Source organism: Ammospiza nelsoni, chromosome 24 (genome assembly GCF_027579445.1).
Source record: "Ammospiza nelsoni isolate bAmmNel1 chromosome 24, bAmmNel1.pri, whole genome shotgun sequence".
Classification (NCBI taxonomy): Eukaryota; Metazoa; Chordata; class Aves; order Passeriformes; family Passerellidae; genus Ammospiza; species Ammospiza nelsoni.
In genome coordinates this window covers 8,010,764-8,027,307 of record NC_080656.1, presented here as the reverse complement: position 1 = coordinate 8,027,307, position 16,544 = coordinate 8,010,764, and the positions used below count along the sequence as shown (strand labels likewise).

Genomic DNA, 16,544 nt, shown 5'->3' with positions numbered 1-16,544 from the left:
CAGCAGCGGCAGCCCTGGGCCAAACACCATCTCCCCCTGTGACTGCCCATGAGCTGCAGCAGGATTTGGGGATAGGAGAACCTTGTCTGGCTGCCTTCCAACACCAAGCTGCTCTCAGGGCTCCCACAGCAGCAAACTCACCGCTGACGTGGACCACTGGATCCGGAACCAACTCCCAGCCCATCCACACACCACCAAAACATTGTGCAATGATTGGTTTTATGGCTGACCGTGTTTTTCCTACTTCCCTGTCTGCAGCTCCTTCCTTGCACCCCTCCTAAGGCACCCCAGCGAGCAGGGAGCCCCAACATGTCCCACACCTAGCCCCAACACGGGCCAAGGCAGCCGAGCTTTCTCCTGCCCCCACCGCATCCCAAAGCTGCCTCTGAAGCACCAGGGAACCCTCGCACGTTACAGGACACGCTGGCCCCAGCCCCACAGGCTCCCCAAGGGCAGCGGTCGCTGGGGCACAAACTGAGTGTGTCCCACCCCCGCCAGCTCTGCTCACCTTCGCTCCCCGGCTGGGACAGCCCTGCCCGCGCTCCGCCGCCGCTCCGCCGTGCAGCTCCGCCGGCCTGGCCGCGTCCCCGCCCCAAGCGGCGGCGGCGCGTCCCGCCCCCGCACGGCCAGGGCCGACCGGCCCCGGCTCCGCAAGGACCTCACGACCCCCAGCCAACTCCTTTAACAGTACTTTATTTGATTAAAGACTCAGAATTCTCTGTGTACACTGGAATGTGCTCTATTCCCTAGGCCAGGATCATACAGGGTTACAAAAAGTGGGGACCTCGGCTCGGTTTAAATATCACCCTCCAATATATGTAAGGAGAAAAAAAAAAGCTCCTTGGATGCTTGAACTAACTTAGACTCCATTTTAAAAACCATACAGACAAGCAGCTCTGGAACAGGACTGGGTTAATGGGATTCATTGCCTACTTTGCTAGGGGAGAGAGCTTGCCCTCTCAGGACAGGACCAGGGTTGATTTCCTCTCGGGTGCTGCCAGCAGAGGAGAGACCACAAACTTCTTTGGCAGAGGACCCCAGGGGCCCGTGACAGGCTGGCTGTCTCTCACAGAGCACAGTACACGCACTTTCAGGGCCCTTGCCTTCCACCTGCACTCGGGCCCTCTGGCTGCAGAGGTGAGGTGTGCCCAAGGGCAGGTGACACTTGTGACAGGCCCCAGCCATGCAGGTGAGATGAGCTGAGGGGAGTACAGGTCTCTGAGATGAAGCAAATACGCTCATGAGGCAGCAGTAGGAGAAATGGCTCGGATCAGCCCTCGCATTACCTGGAAACCATCATTTCCTTCTCCCACACCTGCCAGTGCTGAACCAACACTGACTTGAGATAGGTCCTGATATGCAGGCCAAGTAAGTCAACCAGGCTCCACAGCTCCTTTCACCCAGGCAGACAAAGCCCTCAGCCTCCCCAGACACCAAAACGGCCTTGCAAAGGATATACAGCTGGTTCTAACCTAACTAAACTTCCTCCAAAGCCTGGCCTGAGAACAGCTGTGGAAGACAGTAAGGACACAGTCCCATTTGGACGCTCTCCCCGCTGCAGCAGCAGGAACCCCACCACCTAGAGCTGGACCACTGCCACACAGCAGAGCTGGAGGAACAGCAGTAACTGTGTGGGGCAAAAGGACTGAACCCCCGGGTCCCTCTTCCCCACCCCTGCTATGAGCCCCCCCCACCTCTGAGGCCAAGGTCGCTTGCTCAGCTTCCACCGGATGGAAGGGTCAGGACCTGCAGGTGGCCCCACACATGAGAACCAGAGGCCAAGGAGAAATGAAAATGGCAGCACCAACAACGGAACAGCATGTGATGCTTCAGGAGAGAGTGATGTCTGGTCGGCTCTGGGCTGAGCTCCGAGCATCTCGGGGTGGGGGGGAGCATGTCAAAGTCAGGCTCTTTGTGGAGATCTTGCTTTTTTGCCAGTCGGTAAAAATCTGCCAAAGAAATTTGTGGCCTTTTCCCCCATGAGCACGTCACTTCTCTGCAAAAAATGTCTGTGACCCCTGAACACTGTAGATGGCAGACAGAGCCACGCATCTTAGCAGAGGGGGCTGTGGCGTTCCCAACATTCAGAATAAACGTCGGCCTCGTTTTTTTTTAATTTAAAAATTTCCTCCATTGTGCGTCATCACATCTGGCATTACAGGATTTCGTACTTGTCCACCAGGAAGGTGGTTTCAGTAGAAAACCTTACAGGGCTGTTCCCATCTACCTGGGTCACTTTGGTAACCTGTGGAGACAAGAGGCAACATTAGCTCAGCACTGAACATCACTCCCTTACTGCAGCGATGCCATGCTTCCCAACACCATGATTAAGTACAGCCGACCTGCTGCCCTCAAACCACAGCTCAGCCCTGAAACAAAGGCCTTTGTTCCCAGGATCCCTGAAAGAGGGGAGTGATTTTCTGTGGTAACTGTGTCTCTGCTGAAGAGCGAAGTGGCAGCCACTGGCTAGACTTCAGTGGAGACAGACAGCTGTATGCTAAGCAGTATTTTGGCTATAAGGCTGATGGATTTTCCAACAAAGTCTGATGGGAATTAATGACTACTCAGAGACTTGAAGAAACAACTGGAACTTCAGGCAAACTCCATGAAGTGTCAGCTGCCAGTGCTGTCTGCTGGCACTCCCAAATCCAGCAGTCTCAGCAGCAGGTTAAAGCCAACCCTTTAGCCATGGCCAGTGGGACAGCATGGTGCCCCTGCAGCACGACCAGTGTCAGCCAGCCGGGGACCGAGGCAAGGGTGACTTCCCACCTGTGGAGCACAAGCAGTGACCATACCTGTATGTTGCAATAGTTCTTTTTGGAGATGAAGGAGACCTGCACCGGGAAGAAGTCGTTTGGCTGCCCTGCTATGCTGAACTCCAGGCTACCGCTCTTGTTTTTGGCATCTATCACTGGCAGGCACCACTCAAGGAGGTTTCTCCGGCTGTCGTGGCGATACTCACCATCAATCTCCCCAATCACTGGGGCACCAACACCAGACCTACACCAGGCAATGAGAAGTGACAATAACTTCCCTGCACAGAGCGAAGGAAATGCCTCTAGCACACACTGGCTTGGCCAGATCCACAAAACAGAGAGGGGAAGGAGGTGATGGGACTCATTAGTGCTGTGTGATAAGGAGCATGACTTACGGCAGGGGGATGGTGATGATCACATCATTCAGCTCTAGGCTCTCCTCTTGCAACTCATATTCAATGTTAACATCACAACTGCTCCCACTCTCTGATGGCCAGCAGTTAACTGAGGAAACAGAGACAGTAGGTGAACCATGCAGGCCTTTAATGTGGAATAGGCTTTCACAAGATGATGCACTTCAAAATGCCCAGTGAAGTCACCCTCAAGCTGACTTTAAGAAAAGGTCTCTATTGTCATTGATGTGTTACAGAAAACACACAAGGACAGGCACTATCCAACAGATACACATAGTATCTCCAAGGTCTTACAACATGCCAGGCTCCAGGCAGCCCAGCTGCTGCAAGGTGGCTACCAGCAGCTCATGGACAATCATCAGCTTCTTCTGCCCAAGCCCCCAGACTTGCACTCACTTGTCAATGGAATGAAGGACTCTTCTGTGGTCTGCAACCTCCACTTCAGCACGCCCACATCGCTGTTAATAGGGAATGACTTCTCTGGGTTCTTCAAACCGATCTGTGACTCTGTGGTGAAGAGCTTCTTGTCCACGTTTGGGTGAGTCTGCAAGAGGAACACATGCCCAGACTATAGGTCTAAGCCCAGGGACAGAACAATAGGTAATGCAGGTTCTACCAGAGAGGCCTACACATTCCAGTGTTAGCTTTGACAAAACACACATCAGGTTTTCTGCTGGCTCAGAAGCCCATCTGAAGCACAACTGCTTATCAACCTGGGATCCTTTCCAGAAAATGCTAATCTGACAAGAAGGATCCCCACCACTGTCTTTCTTACAAGCACCTGCAGCAGATACTCAAGTCATGCAGGCTGGTGTCTACAGAACAACTATAAGTCAAAGACCATCCTGAATGATTACAGCAGACATTTCAAGAAAAATCAATCTAATGTGCTTAGGAAAAACAGCCTGACACCATAACACTACTGTCTCCCCTCAGCAACCTTAATGCACATATATGTCAGTGGCCAAACTCCATTTAAACACTCTCTTCACAACCTCAAGCGTGAGCAGCTTTTTAGAAGCAGAGGATTTTTGCAAGTTCCCATTCAAGTTGTACTAGAAAGACAGGAGTCAGCAAAGGGCTTGGTCTCATCTTCCACCTGAAGCACCACCTGTGGCAGTGCTGTGAGCAGCCCACTCATGGATGCACTGGAAGGAAGTGGACTTGCAGACAGACAATGTACAGATGAGTCCCTAATGAGGAGCGAGCCAGAGTGCGCCAAAGCAGCACCTCCTCCAGGGATCCGTAGGGTCACATGAGGAGGGAGAAAGGGAAGGACCAATCTCCCAAGAACCTTCTGAGCTACAACTGCTGACTGCCCTCAAGCGTCCCAGGCACAGCAGTGACAGGACAAGCAACCTCAGAAAGAAACAACTTCCAAGAGAATAAATTAATTCCCCACTGGCACAGGCACTGAGCAACACACCAGGCTGCTGCAAAGTCCACATGAGGTCACCTGGCATGCCAAGGTGCACTGCTGGGCAGATAAGGCTCTGAGGGCAAGACAATGACCAAGACTGCATTTCTCCAGTGAACTTCAATCCCTTGAGCATGATTGGCCCTGCACTTCTGCTAATACTTGCACTGACTACTCCCATTTCCAATATATTTGCTGAGAAGGCTTAGATGAGAACACAGGACAGCAAGATACTTGAGTATTTCCATTATTTTTCCCCTGGAAAGCAGCAAAAACATGTTCAACAGCATGGGACTCCAATTAGGCTTTACCTGTAGCTGTACTCCCCTCTTGTCTTCATTTTCTACATGAAGGCGAATCCGTGCAAACTTTTCATCAGAGATGTGCAGCATGATCATGCCATGAAGCTCCATGTTCTGCAACCCTCCGTCACGGCCACAAGTCAAGGAGATCTTTTCCTCTATTTTCATGTGCACGCTAGACAGGCAGAGGAAAAAGCTCAAGTCCTACACTCTTGGTATCCCCCAGACAACAGAGATCACTGCTCAGTAAGGATGGGCTGTACTGAGCAAGGACTCCCAAACAACAGCATGGCTGGTACAGTGGGGGCTAATACTGCTCTGACAGTGAACTCAGAGGCAGGAGGATCCATGCATATGGGTCTGCAAGGGATGGGAGCCTAGTTAAACGGCAGTGATGCAGCATCTTGACAAGCTGGTCAATCAAATCCCCTCTGACAGGCCACAGCTGAGTGCACAGCTCAGGGCATTAAAAAGTTTTTAATCGCTGTGAGTAAAATGAACTGTGAACACTTCCATCCTGAGCAGTAACAAGGCTGGGAAACAGTGAAAATAGTGCAGGGAAAAAAGCACAGGAAAATTCCCAACCCCAACTCAACAATGGATGGAGTGCCCACTTTAGTCAAGAGGATGCCTAACCAAACTATCTGCTTTTTTTTGCTGACACGCTTTCCCAGATTTTGCCCAACGGTTATAATTACAAGGTAAGAAAATACAGGAAAAAGCCTAAGAGCAAAGAAGCTGCTCTCTCCCAACGCCACATGCAGAGGGAGAGCTGTGAGGAGACTGCTTCCAAAGCAAGGGCAGCACTCACCTCTCCATGTTAATGGGAGAAGTGAGAACTTTGGCTGCTTCTGCAGAGCGCTTGCCTACAGAAGTCATGATATTTTCTCCTTCTGATTTCAGCTTGTCCACGAAGTTGTCCACCTCCTTCCCTTTAGCGCCGAGTTTCAAGGCTTTACTGGGACCTGAAGGCCTAAATAAAACATGTAATAATCTCCAAGTCAGCTGACAGCAATGGGTTCCCCCTTCCCAGTTACCTTCGAATGCTGTAACTTGACCATCCCAACAACATACCATTCAACTTGGCAACCTTTCTGGGGGAGAATATGCATGGAACTGACCATTTTATGTGCAGGGTGCTTAGTTATAATTTAGATTCAGATATACTTCCATGCATTACCAGGAGCTGGGACCTCTTTTTCCTCACACAAAATGAAAGCCCATTGTTCATCCAAGAATCCAGAGACTATGGGGTGCTACTGTGGTACGTATGGTCCTCAATACTTACACAGATGAGGAACTCACGTTAGACCCTCTGGGCACGTGGCTTGAGCCAACAGTGACTCCCACATCTGCCACCTGCATTCCCCCCTACCTGGCTGGAGCTGGTGCCACTTTGGGCTTCTCAGTCTCGATGATGGTCTCTGTGATCATTGCTGTCACGCCCCCAGACACAGCCGAGCTGCCAAAGCCCCCAAAGCCTGGTGCCTTCTTGCCGTGTCTCTCTGCATCCCTCCTGGCCTGCTGCAGCTCCTTCGCCTTACGGCGCATCTCGGCTTTCGCCTCGCGTTCCTGCGTCTGGAGGAAAAGAGAAGATCCCGATGCAGCTTTGCAACATCAGCCCTGCCCAGGAGCTAAGTGCAGTTGCCCAAAAACCCCTGGCCAAGAAAAAAGAAACAAGACATGAGCATTTAGCCCTCAGAAATGCTAATTAATTGCACGGCCCCTCCAAAGTGGAACAACACTCTGTATAGCAGAAGTGGTGCTTCGCAGATAGGGCACCCTGTGTCAGGAATGCAGGTGTCCCTGCTCACCTCTCTGACTGCCCGAAACACCTTTTCCTCATGTGAATCCATCTCAGTGAAGGTCCGAATTTGTGCTAGATTTACGTTCTCACGGTAGCCCAGGGCAACAATTTCATCAAAGGCAAAGATTAGGTCGAAACAGTGTTCTGAGATCTCATTCTCTTCCAGAGCTCGACAATATTCAGGGATCTAGAAGGCGAGAACATTTTAAAGGAGTACCCACAAACAGTACCATGTAAACACTTTTTTTCTACCATCCCAGGGGTCTCAACTGTGCCAGACCCAAGCCCAGCACAACTTTACACTGCTCTTCGTACCATCACGTTGTCAATAAACAAGATAAAGTTTTGACGCTGTTAGTTCTTCTACATCAAAATCCACATAAAACCTCCCAGCTTCCTCATAACACTAACTCAAAGGAACCCAAAGGTTCCTGCATGCTGGGACCAGTGAATTTCCTGAAAATCCTTTGGCTGTGTGAAGACATAAACTTGCTGCTTCAGGATCCCTGCATAGCAGCACTGCACTTGTAACAACCACACACTGTACAAAGAATATTTAATGCTAAATTACAGTCTGCCCTTTGGTCTCACCAGTGAAGTAAAACTGATGATTTTTTTAATGTGGAGTTTAAAACTACCATCAAAAGTTCAGAGCTTTCTGTCCAGTCAGAAAGGGAGGCTCTGGAACACAGACCCACCAAGTGGAGGCACACAGTGCCCCTGCACCAGCTCAGAAACAGATCCCTCACAAGAGCACCGTTCTGGGCTACATCACAGAGCAAGGAGTGCTTACCACTCTGGAAAAGAGTCGGAGTGTTTCCAGGTCTTCCAGGATGTTGCTGTTTTTGGTGGTAATCAGCACCATGTAGAGCTTCTCCATGGGCTGGTACACGTACCGCACGCTCTCTGTCTCCACAAATGTGTGCTGCTTCCCTGTGTTCATCAGCTTTGGGAATGCCGCCAGCAGCCCCTCGATGCGGGTGCGAGTCATCTCCACGAACTGCCGGGACACGATGGCCTTCCCTGCCTTCGTGCACACAGCGGCTGCCAACAGCACCTGGAGGAGAGCAGCGCGTCAGCAGGGCCCCGCCCGTGCCCACGGAAAGCATCTCTGACCAGCACACTTCACCTGCACACCCTTCCTTAGACAAGATCCTAAGTCTTCCTCTGTGACCAGGAAATGAACTATGTCAAGAGCAGAGATACCCTGCTTTTGCTCACTCTCTCCGATCTACATTCTGTCCCAAAACAATCCTGAGAGCTCTCCCTGCTCCTGTCAGGCAAACGATCATTCCTGATTTCACACAGACCGAGGTGTACAGCCCCTGGGAGCGTTAGGGGAGGCTCCGGATTATCGACTTTTCCCTCAGGCTGTCCCAGCTTACACTACACACAGGACCGCTGTGAGGTGTAACATCTCCCAGCGCCACAGGCACAGCAGAGCCAGGCTCACGAAGCCCCGGTTTGACTCTCAGGCAGCTCGCAGGCGTTATCACACCGACAGGGCAGCAAGGCACTCACCAGCTGCACTTTCTCCATCTCCCAGTCTGCCCAGACTTCCTCCCTTTATTTCTCTCTCACAGATGTTAATTCCTTTTGTCAGGATAATTCTGTTCCGCGCTTCGGATCTTTTAAATCCGCAACTGCTGTTACTGACAGAAAGTATCCGAAATCCTCAAACATGGCAGCGCTGATCCCTGCCGCGCCTCGGGCACAGTTCAGCTCTGCCGGAGCTGCGTGCGGGTCTGTACTAACCCAAACACCGCCGTGACGGACAAAAGGAGCTGGACCGGCCCTGAGACACAGGGTGCCACGGGGGAGCGGGCGGACACCACCGGCCCGGTTACACCTTACAGCCCGAACGCCAATTACAGCAGGCGTGAGGCCGTGCTCACGAGGCACCGTAGCTCCAAGTCGCCAGAGAAAAAGTGCGGCGTCCCCGCCGCCCCCAAGGGCCCCGGCCCGACCCGGCAGCGCCGCTCTCCGTCCCACCAGGCCGCGGACTCCAGCGCCGGCCTGCGCACAGGCCGGGCGGCCGGCCGAGCGCCGGGACTGCCCCGGGGACTGTCCCGAGCCCCGCGCTGCCCGCGGCGGACAGACCCTTTCCTTACCATAGCAGCGGCAGCGGCGGCGGGATCCGCGCTCGGGCGCTCCGCTCACTCCGGTTCCCGGGCGGCCCCGCAAGATGGCGGCGCCGCGCCACGTCCGCACCCGGAAGTACCGTCACGGCGGGGCGGGGCGAGGCGGGGCGGGGCGAGGCGGGGCGGGGCGAGGCGGGGCGGGGCGGGGCGCTGGCTCCTCCCGGCCGCCAGGGGGCGCGCGCGGCCGGGCCGAGTGGGCGCTACGGGCGCGGCGGGCGGAGTCGCCATGGCGACGGCGGCGGCGGCGGCGGCGCGGCGGGAAGCGAGGCGGGCGGAGGTGGGGCACGGGCAACACGGCGGGACACAACGGGCTGAGATGGGACACGGGGGACACGGGGGACACAACGGGACACGGGGCGCGGGCGGAGGTGGGGCACGGGACACGGCGTGGCAGCACACAGTGGGTGCGGGCGCCGGGCCGTCCCGGGCCTCGCCGCCGCTGAGTTCGGCTCTCGGCGCAGCCCCGCCCGGTGGAGAACCAGCCGTACGACGAGAGCCTGGAGCTGCCTGAGGCCGATCCCGGAGCCCGCTCGCCGCTGGCGGGGACGGCGGGCCGCCTGCGGGACTCCCGTCGGCCCGGGGTGCCGGTCGGAGCGGCCGGGAGCGGCGGCCGGGGCAGCGGAGGGAAGGTACGAGCGCAGCGGGCGGGGGCCCGGCCCCGGGGGCTCGGTGATATCCCGTGAGACCCGGCTCTCGTCCAGGAGGAGGCAGCCGCACACTTCCCCGGCCCAGCCACCTTCAGCGAGGATGACGACGAGGACGATGAGGACTCGGAGGAAGATTCCTCGGAGAGCGACTCGGAGGAGGACTCGGAGGAGCACGGGGCCACGCTGGAGGGGTGAGCGGCGTTCCTGGCCACGGGCTGAGGCTGGTGGGTGCCTTTCGGGCCCTGTCAGCTCCTCCGGTTTCCCCAGATCCCACGAGCGTGAGCAGAGTCGTGGCATCGGGACAGGCAGCTCCTGCCTCCTCCTCCCCGATGCTTCAGGATGGTGGTTCCTCCAGCTGGCGAACCTGTCCCGGGCTTGTTTGCTGTGCCCAGGAGATGCTAATCTTCTCCCTCTACTCTCTTCCTTCTTTTAGTGACTTCAATCCAGCAGATTGTGACTACCTGCAGGTGTCCTCTGAAATCAAAGATCTCTTTGAATACATCAAGAGGTGAGTGGAAGGGTTTTAGCCTGCTCTTGGCTCTCCTTTGTGTCAATTATTGCAGTACGGTCTCTAGTCACCTATGCTGTGGTGGTGTTTTTTTCCAGGTACACTCCCAAAACAATAGAGATTGAGCACAAGCTGCAGCCTTTTATTCCAGACTTTATTCCTGCTGTTGGAGACATCGATGCATTCCTAAAGGTACAGTTTCTTCAGGTTCCCCTCTCTGTCCTGCTCCACGAACCGAAACAGAACGCAGGCTCAGAGCAGGCAGGCAGCCAGGCGGTGCAGCCTGGGCTCTGGTCTGCCCCTGCTCTGTCAGATGTGATGAGCAGAGACCTGGAAAACTACACTGGTGGTTTGGTCACCTCCCAAACAGCACTTGGGTAACTTGGGGGAAAGCCTGGGCTTTCCTTCTCCAACACCGTGTGCTTTTCAGGCAGCACCCTACATAGAACGCACATCTGAGAGAGCCCGTAGGAAGGCACCTGCCCTGGATCCCCAGAGAACAGGGCTCTGTTTTCCTGCAGGTTCCTCGTCCTGATGGCAAGCCTGACAACCTTGGCCTGCTGGTCCTGGATGAGCCCTCAACCAAGCAGTCAGACCCCACCGTGCTCTCCCTTTGGCTGACAGAGAACTCCAAGCAGCACAACATCACGGTGAGTCAGGGAGAGGGAGGTCACACTTACTGCAGGTCACATTTCCTGCAGTAAAACCATGGCATTTTACTCTTACAGCTGAGAAGTTTACTTTAAAAGCAGCAAAACCAGACCTTTTGCTTTAATCCATAGTTTTAAACTGCAGTGGATTTGAGCCTTGCTTCAGCCAAGTCTTGATATGAACTCTGGGTCTGTTCACTTCAGGTGATGCTTTATTTCCTTTTGCTTGTTCATACCTAGTTTTAGTTGGCATTTTGCTTGCAGAAATCCATTGGTAAAGTGCAGCTGGGAAAGAGAGAAGGCCTGGTTCACCAGAAGTGAATGCAGCTCTCCCAAAAAGCCCTAAAACACCATTAAACACTTCCAGGTTTATATTTGTGTTTTTAGCAGCAAATAAAAGTGAAGAGTTTGGAGAATGCAGAAAATAACCCTAAAGCCATTGAGAGCTGGATTGAAAGTATTAGTGAACTGCATCGCTGCAAGCCTCCTGCCACAGTCCATTACTCCAGGTGAGTTACTGGATTACTCCTGATGGAGTAGCTAGCAGTGGAAGGTTGTGTTTGATGCTGAAGTTGATGTTCTAATCTTCCCTGGCAGGCCAATGCCTGACATCGAGACCCTGATGCAAGAATGGTCACCAGAATTCGAGGAGCTCCTGGGAAAGGTATATGGTCTGGGTGACCAGTGGTTAGCTCAGTGCTTGGTCTTAGAAACCATCTCCCATTAAAGCTGGGTGCCTGCTCCATCCCACAGCCCAGCCTCTTGGGCTTGTTCCTCCTCACGGTTCCGCCCTGGGCAGAAGCTGGGGAGCAGCCCAGCCGGGGAGTTCCCAGCTGCTGCCCCAGTGGCCTCTGTTTGCTCCCAGGCTCGAGCAGTCGGAGCAGATCTGACAGCCCTGTCTGTTGCAGGTGGGTCTTCCGAGCGCGGAGATGAGCTGTGACCTTGCCGAGTACATCGACATGATCTGCGGTGAGCTGGGGAGGCCGTGCTGCGGACACAACGTGGCGCTGGCCTGGCACTCTCACTGAAAGCCAGGGAGCTTTAGCTGCAGGCTCAGCCCCGAGCACTCGGGATTATTTCGCCTGCTTCAGTGGGAGGTGGGCTCTTGCACTGCAGGGGGCTGCAGTCTTTGGTGCGTGGAGCCCCAGTGGTGGGGGCAGTGGGAGTTCAGCCCTTCCTGACAATGCTCTGTGTGGGGCAGTGCAGATCAGGTGCCCTCACACGCTCTGATCTCGCCCACAGCCATTCTGGACATCCCCGTGTACAAGAGCCGGATCCACCCTCTGCACGTCCTCTTCTCCCTCTTCTTGGAGTTCAAGAACTCGCAGGTATGCAGCTCCACCCAGCGAGCAGCACTGCACAGCTGGGCCCTTCACATCTGGCTTTGTGATGCCAGTGGGGTGTGCAGAGGGCTGGTGGGCCCCAGAGAACACGTTCCCAGCTGATGCTCTCTCTCCCTGGTGCCTCTGCCTGACGCAGGGAGCTGGGCTGTGCTCTGGGCTGAGGTGCCATGTTGTTCAACAGGCCAGCACAAGCCTGAGTGCATCTCCTTGGGGTGGTGGCTGAGCACACCTCAGGGTGCTCTGAGCAGTGGGAGTCAAATCTTTGCATGAGCATGTTCTTTTCCCTGCAGCACTTCAAGCCCCTGGCTGATGGGCAGAAGGGCAGGAGCCCACCATCCAACCCACCCTCACAAGCAGCGGAGGCAGAGGTGTTGAGCTTTAATTGATGCTGTACATTAAAGCCTCATCTCTTGGATCACTGTCTGCCACTGGACACTGAGGTGTACCCAGAGCAGGTTGGGGGATACCACACAGCAAATCAGAAGCCTCTCTGATCTCAGAGACATTGCTGGGCTGCTCTGTGTTAGGGAGTAGGGCTTGACTCACCATATTTGTTGCAGAAGCTGCCTAATGGCTCCATTTTTGACTTGTTCCCAAGGAGTTCAGCATTAAACCAGCCTTTCCCAGGGTCAAGCTCTCTCTGCCACAGGTGCTGCAGAGCAGAGGCTCCTTCAGCACACACTATAAGGGCTGGAGCAAACAGGAATAAATTCCACATTCAAACACAACGCTCAGATCTGCTCAGGGTGTTGCAAGCTCTGACCTGGAGACCTTGAATTTCCTCTGCTCCTTATTATTGAACCCCCTTTCCTTTTGAGAAGAGTCCCTTAGCTCCTGTCAAGCAGAAATAACCTGTATGGCACCACAGAGATGCTTGAATTCAGTTTATTGCTGTTGGGGTCTCCTCAGCCCCTGCTCCACTGACCTCCCACCCGTCTGCCACAGCAGCAGGGACAGGGGCAAAGAGGGTCATGCAGGGAGTCACAAACCTGCTAAAGCAAAGCTGGTGCTTGGCTTTACCCCGAGAGGAATTGCAGTGCTGGAGCCTGGCTATAAACGGTTTTGATGCATTTTGATTATAACAGAATATCAGTAAAGTTCAGGGACTACATTTAACCATGCCTTGGCTGATGGCACAGCTCCCAAGCCTTGCACAGCACAGAGCTGGGGCTGGTCAGCTGCCACTTCCACCGCGGCCTTCCTGGCACCCTCAGCTGCTCAGCTCTGGCACAGCCCTGGCTCACGGGCACCACGCTGCAGCTCACAGCCAGATCTCATCACTGCTCATGCTGGGCACTTTGTAGATGCGCCCAGACACTGGGAGCTGGATAAAACCTGCAGGACAAAGAACTCATTGCCTGTTGGGGCAGCCACGGAGCTCCACGTCTCACGGCACATTTTTAGGGCTGCTTGCCCACCTGCTCCCTTACCAAGCTTGCTGCGGACCAGGGAGTTTTCCAGTCCTAGCAGGGCACTTTCTTCTCCCCTAGCACTGGCTCCTGCATCCTTGGGGGAAGCTGCAGGGAAGCAAAGGAATAAGAGCCAGGACATCTATCCTTCACCCAGACAAGACCCGCAGCCCCACATGTGCTGCACTGGCACATCAGGGTTTTACCTCCCTCTTCCTGTGCAAGGTCACCGAGGCGCAGGTTGGGTGGCAGGGACTGAGTCTGGCGGGGCAGACGTGTGCCCTGGGGCTGCGGGGGCTCACAGCTGCTGCACTGGGAGCACTGGCTCCGTGGGCTGGGTCCTGCTTGCCCCGGACCTCGCATAAGCTCGGGCAAGCGACATGCCAGGCAGGCAGCACAGGAGCCCAGGCTGAGCAGGGCAGATAGGGCCAGGGCTGCTCCAATGGCAACTCCCAGGACAGGCAGCTCCACACGGGCATCCAGCAGACCTGCACCGGCAGTGCAGAGCCATCAGCACCCTTCCACAGGGCCATTGCACCATGCCCACCCCTCAACAGTTACCTGTGGGCAGGAGGGAGGCAGTGGTGATGCCCACACTGTTGGCTGCACTGATGGAGAGGTTTCCAGCTGTGCAGTTAAGATGGATGTGGAGTGAGTGGTTGGCCAGGCCTGGGTAGCTCGTGGCACCCAGAAGGAGAAATTTGGAGGTGTTAGCCATCACATGCCCATGCTTGTCCATCCAGGTGATGCTGGCAGGTGGGTTGGCTTGCACCAGCACAAAGAGCACCAGGAGAAGGCCAGTGCCCTCAACCTGCTGGTAGTGGGCACCTTCCTGGAGGATCTCTGGCTTATCTGGGTAAAAAACAGGCAGTGAGATGGGGGGGAGGGATGGGGACAACACAGCTGAGAGCAGGATTTGTCTCGCCTGGGTCCAGGAGCACTTGTCTACCTCGTTTGCACAGGACTGACAAGATGCTGCCCTGCTATGGCTGTGATGGATGCAGGTTATGGTCCTGCCCAGGCTGGATGGGAGCCCCACACACCCTCCCCACATCCCAGTCTGGAGCAGGCCAGCACCGCGGACCTTACACTGCACATTGAGAAGGATGGAGGTGTTGTAGCTCTCACTGGAGGTCGGGATGGTCAGGGAGCAGTTGAGCTGGTGGTCGGAGCGCTGGCCAGTGAAGGTGAGGATGCTGGCAGTGTCTGCAGTCGAGAGGTTCACTTCCTGTTTCTGACCGTTGAGGTACCAGGCCAGCGTGGCACCGGGGGCTGGCCGGGGCACCCAGCAGGTGAAGATACGACTCTCCCCTTCCTGCAGGGTGCACACTGTTCGCGGCTGCCTCTCAGTGGCGGGGTCCAGTTCCTCCAGTGCTGCCAGAGAGCCCCCCCGCATCAGAGCTGTGGCAGGGGTCCTGCTCTGGGCGTCATGCACCGCACCCCACCAGAGCCTCACCTGCCAAGCAGAGCGCCAGGAGGCTGAGCAGCGGTAGCAGCAGGAGGGCAAGGGCAGCCCCCGGCCAGCCGCTGGCACACCCCATGTTGTATCAGCCGTGCTCAGCGCTAGGAGACGCAGCTAGAGCAGGGACGTGGTGTTCCAGCACACAGCAGGGTCGGAGGATGTGGCCCAGGCGCACCTTACCTGCAGCATTGCTGCTGCCGTGTGCAGCCCAGTCTGCAGTGCGGCTCTGCGCCCGGGCCCGGCGGGCAGGGCAGTGCATGAGGCGCGGGGGCGGGCCCGGCGCGGCTGCGAGCGCTCGTCCCTCTGGCCGGGCCCCGTCGCCGCCTCCCCGAGCGCGATCGCCGCGCGCAGCCGCGGGCTCGGGGCCGCCGCTTGCCGGGGCTGCCCGGCCGGGACGGGGTGTGCGCGTCCCCGCGATTCCCATCTCCCCCCTGCAGGAAGAGGGCCCAGACTTGCGCCCGCCGCGGCACCCATCTCACCGGGGCTGTGCACGCTTGGGAATCGCACCACAATGCCTCCTGCAATGCCACGAGCAGAGCCCAGGTGCTGGGAACAGAGGGAGCTTTATTCGGGGTTGAGCACAGCGAGACACACACAGCAAGGTGCTTTGGTGCTTTCCCGTCCCTGGCTGTTAGCCAGAGGGAGGCACGGGAGCTCTGGCACCTGAGGTGGACCTTTTCTGGGCGTGTCTGCCTGGGCCAGCTCAGGAGCACGGCTCTACCCAGCCCATCTCCTGCCCGTCTCAGTCGCTCCCGGCCCCATCGGGGTTGCGCAGCCGACCGAGCATCTCGCAGAGCATTTGGTTGCAGAGCGCAGAGTAGGGGTTGAGGAGCACGAGCTGCTGTCGGGCGAAGGCGCTGCCCAGGCGCGCTGCGCGCTCCAAGTCCCGCCGGGCGTCCTCGTCCCGCGCCTGCAGCCGGTGGATGAGGCCGCGCTGCACGAAGCTCTGGCAGGCGGCACGGCCGCGGCCGCGGCTCAGCCGTATGGCAGCGTCCAGGTCCTGCAGGGCACCTGGCAACGAGGGCAGGCGTCGGTAGGGGCTGGGGCTTCCAGGAGACCGCCCGCACCTGCGCCGCTCACCTGCGCCGCTCACCTGCCACGTCTCCGCGCAAACGCAGCGCCTGGGCCCGGTTGTTGTAGCCCGAGGCGCGCTCGGGCAGCAGGCGAATGGCCTCGCTGAACCGCTCCAGGGCCGTGCTGATGTCTCCTGACTCAGCTGCAGAAACGCCCTGCAGCTCCAGCTCCCGCACTTGATCCAGCAGCTCCAACGGAAAAGCTTCCACTGTTGCAGTGCAAACGGGAGACCGTAACTGGGAAGTGGAGGCACCAGGACGACCCACGGGGCCCCGTCCCACTGCCACCCTGCACTCCCTGTCCAGAAGGGAACAGACACAGGACAGGGTGCCGACGTCCATCCTCAAGCAGGCTCTGCTCCCAGCCTGCAGAGCCTCCTTCCCTGCCCACCTGCTTGCCCTGTGGGGACCCTGCTGGCAATTCCAGGGAGAACCTGATGCATCATCACTCACCCTCGTCCTGGACATCCTCCTCCTCCTCATCCAACCCTGGGATATCCCCAAAAGGGGTGCTGGGGTTGAAGATGGTCTGCAGGACGGCCCTGTCGTTGGCTGTGGCCATGCTGCTGTGTCACTGCGGCTGTGGCTGCCGCAGCCCAGTTAATGTTCACCCTGC

The 16,544-nt window shown here is 56.4% G+C and overlaps 4 protein-coding genes across 5 annotated transcripts; 1 reads left to right on the top strand and 3 right to left on the bottom strand.

Annotated features, from left to right (window-relative positions):
• Window positions 1-677: 677 nt before the first annotated feature.
• On the bottom strand, window positions 678-8,918 carry ARCN1 (archain 1). 2 transcript variants are annotated; one of them, XM_059488211.1, is made up of 10 exons: window positions 8,807-8,918; window positions 7,489-7,752; window positions 6,703-6,882; window positions 6,264-6,466; window positions 5,700-5,861; window positions 4,898-5,063; window positions 3,566-3,713; window positions 3,152-3,260; window positions 2,796-3,000; window positions 678-2,245 (listed from the first exon to the last, which is right to left on the bottom strand). In XM_059488211.1, exons 1-10 carry the CDS (start codon window positions 8,807-8,809, stop codon window positions 2,156-2,158), a joined length of 1,530 nt encoding a protein of 509 aa, XP_059344194.1. In that variant the 5' UTR covers window positions 8,810-8,918; the 3' UTR covers window positions 678-2,155. The 2 variants fall into 2 exon arrangements, with proteins under 2 accessions (XP_059344194.1, XP_059344193.1); XM_059488210.1 differs by lacking the exon at window positions 8,807-8,918 and adding an exon at window positions 8,217-8,381.
• Window positions 8,919-9,062: 144 nt separating this feature from the next.
• IFT46 (intraflagellar transport 46) lies at window positions 9,063-12,712 on the top strand. The gene is made up of 11 exons (XM_059488200.1): window positions 9,063-9,113; window positions 9,298-9,465; window positions 9,538-9,674; window positions 9,917-9,991; window positions 10,090-10,183; window positions 10,513-10,641; window positions 11,029-11,150; window positions 11,239-11,305; window positions 11,550-11,610; window positions 11,884-11,969; window positions 12,275-12,712. Exons 1-11 carry the CDS (start codon window positions 9,063-9,065, stop codon window positions 12,368-12,370), a joined length of 1,086 nt encoding a protein of 361 aa, XP_059344183.1. The 3' UTR covers window positions 12,371-12,712.
• A 151-nt stretch (window positions 12,713-12,863) lies between these two features.
• TMEM25 (transmembrane protein 25) lies at window positions 12,864-14,934 on the bottom strand. The gene is made up of 6 exons (XM_059488213.1): window positions 14,850-14,934; window positions 14,483-14,767; window positions 13,955-14,245; window positions 13,600-13,881; window positions 13,415-13,501; window positions 12,864-13,319 (listed from the first exon to the last, which is right to left on the bottom strand). The coding sequence occupies exons 1-6, from the start codon at window positions 14,932-14,934 to the stop codon at window positions 13,246-13,248; spliced, it is 1,104 nt and encodes a 367-aa protein (XP_059344196.1). The 3' UTR covers window positions 12,864-13,245.
• Window positions 14,935-15,399: 465 nt separating this feature from the next.
• On the bottom strand, window positions 15,400-16,534 carry TTC36 (tetratricopeptide repeat domain 36). Its single transcript, XM_059488388.1, has 3 exons — window positions 16,382-16,534; window positions 15,949-16,137; window positions 15,400-15,866 (listed from the first exon to the last, which is right to left on the bottom strand). Exons 1-3 carry the CDS (start codon window positions 16,488-16,490, stop codon window positions 15,598-15,600), a joined length of 567 nt encoding a protein of 188 aa, XP_059344371.1. The 5' UTR covers window positions 16,491-16,534; the 3' UTR covers window positions 15,400-15,597.
• Window positions 16,535-16,544: the final 10 nt, after the last annotated feature.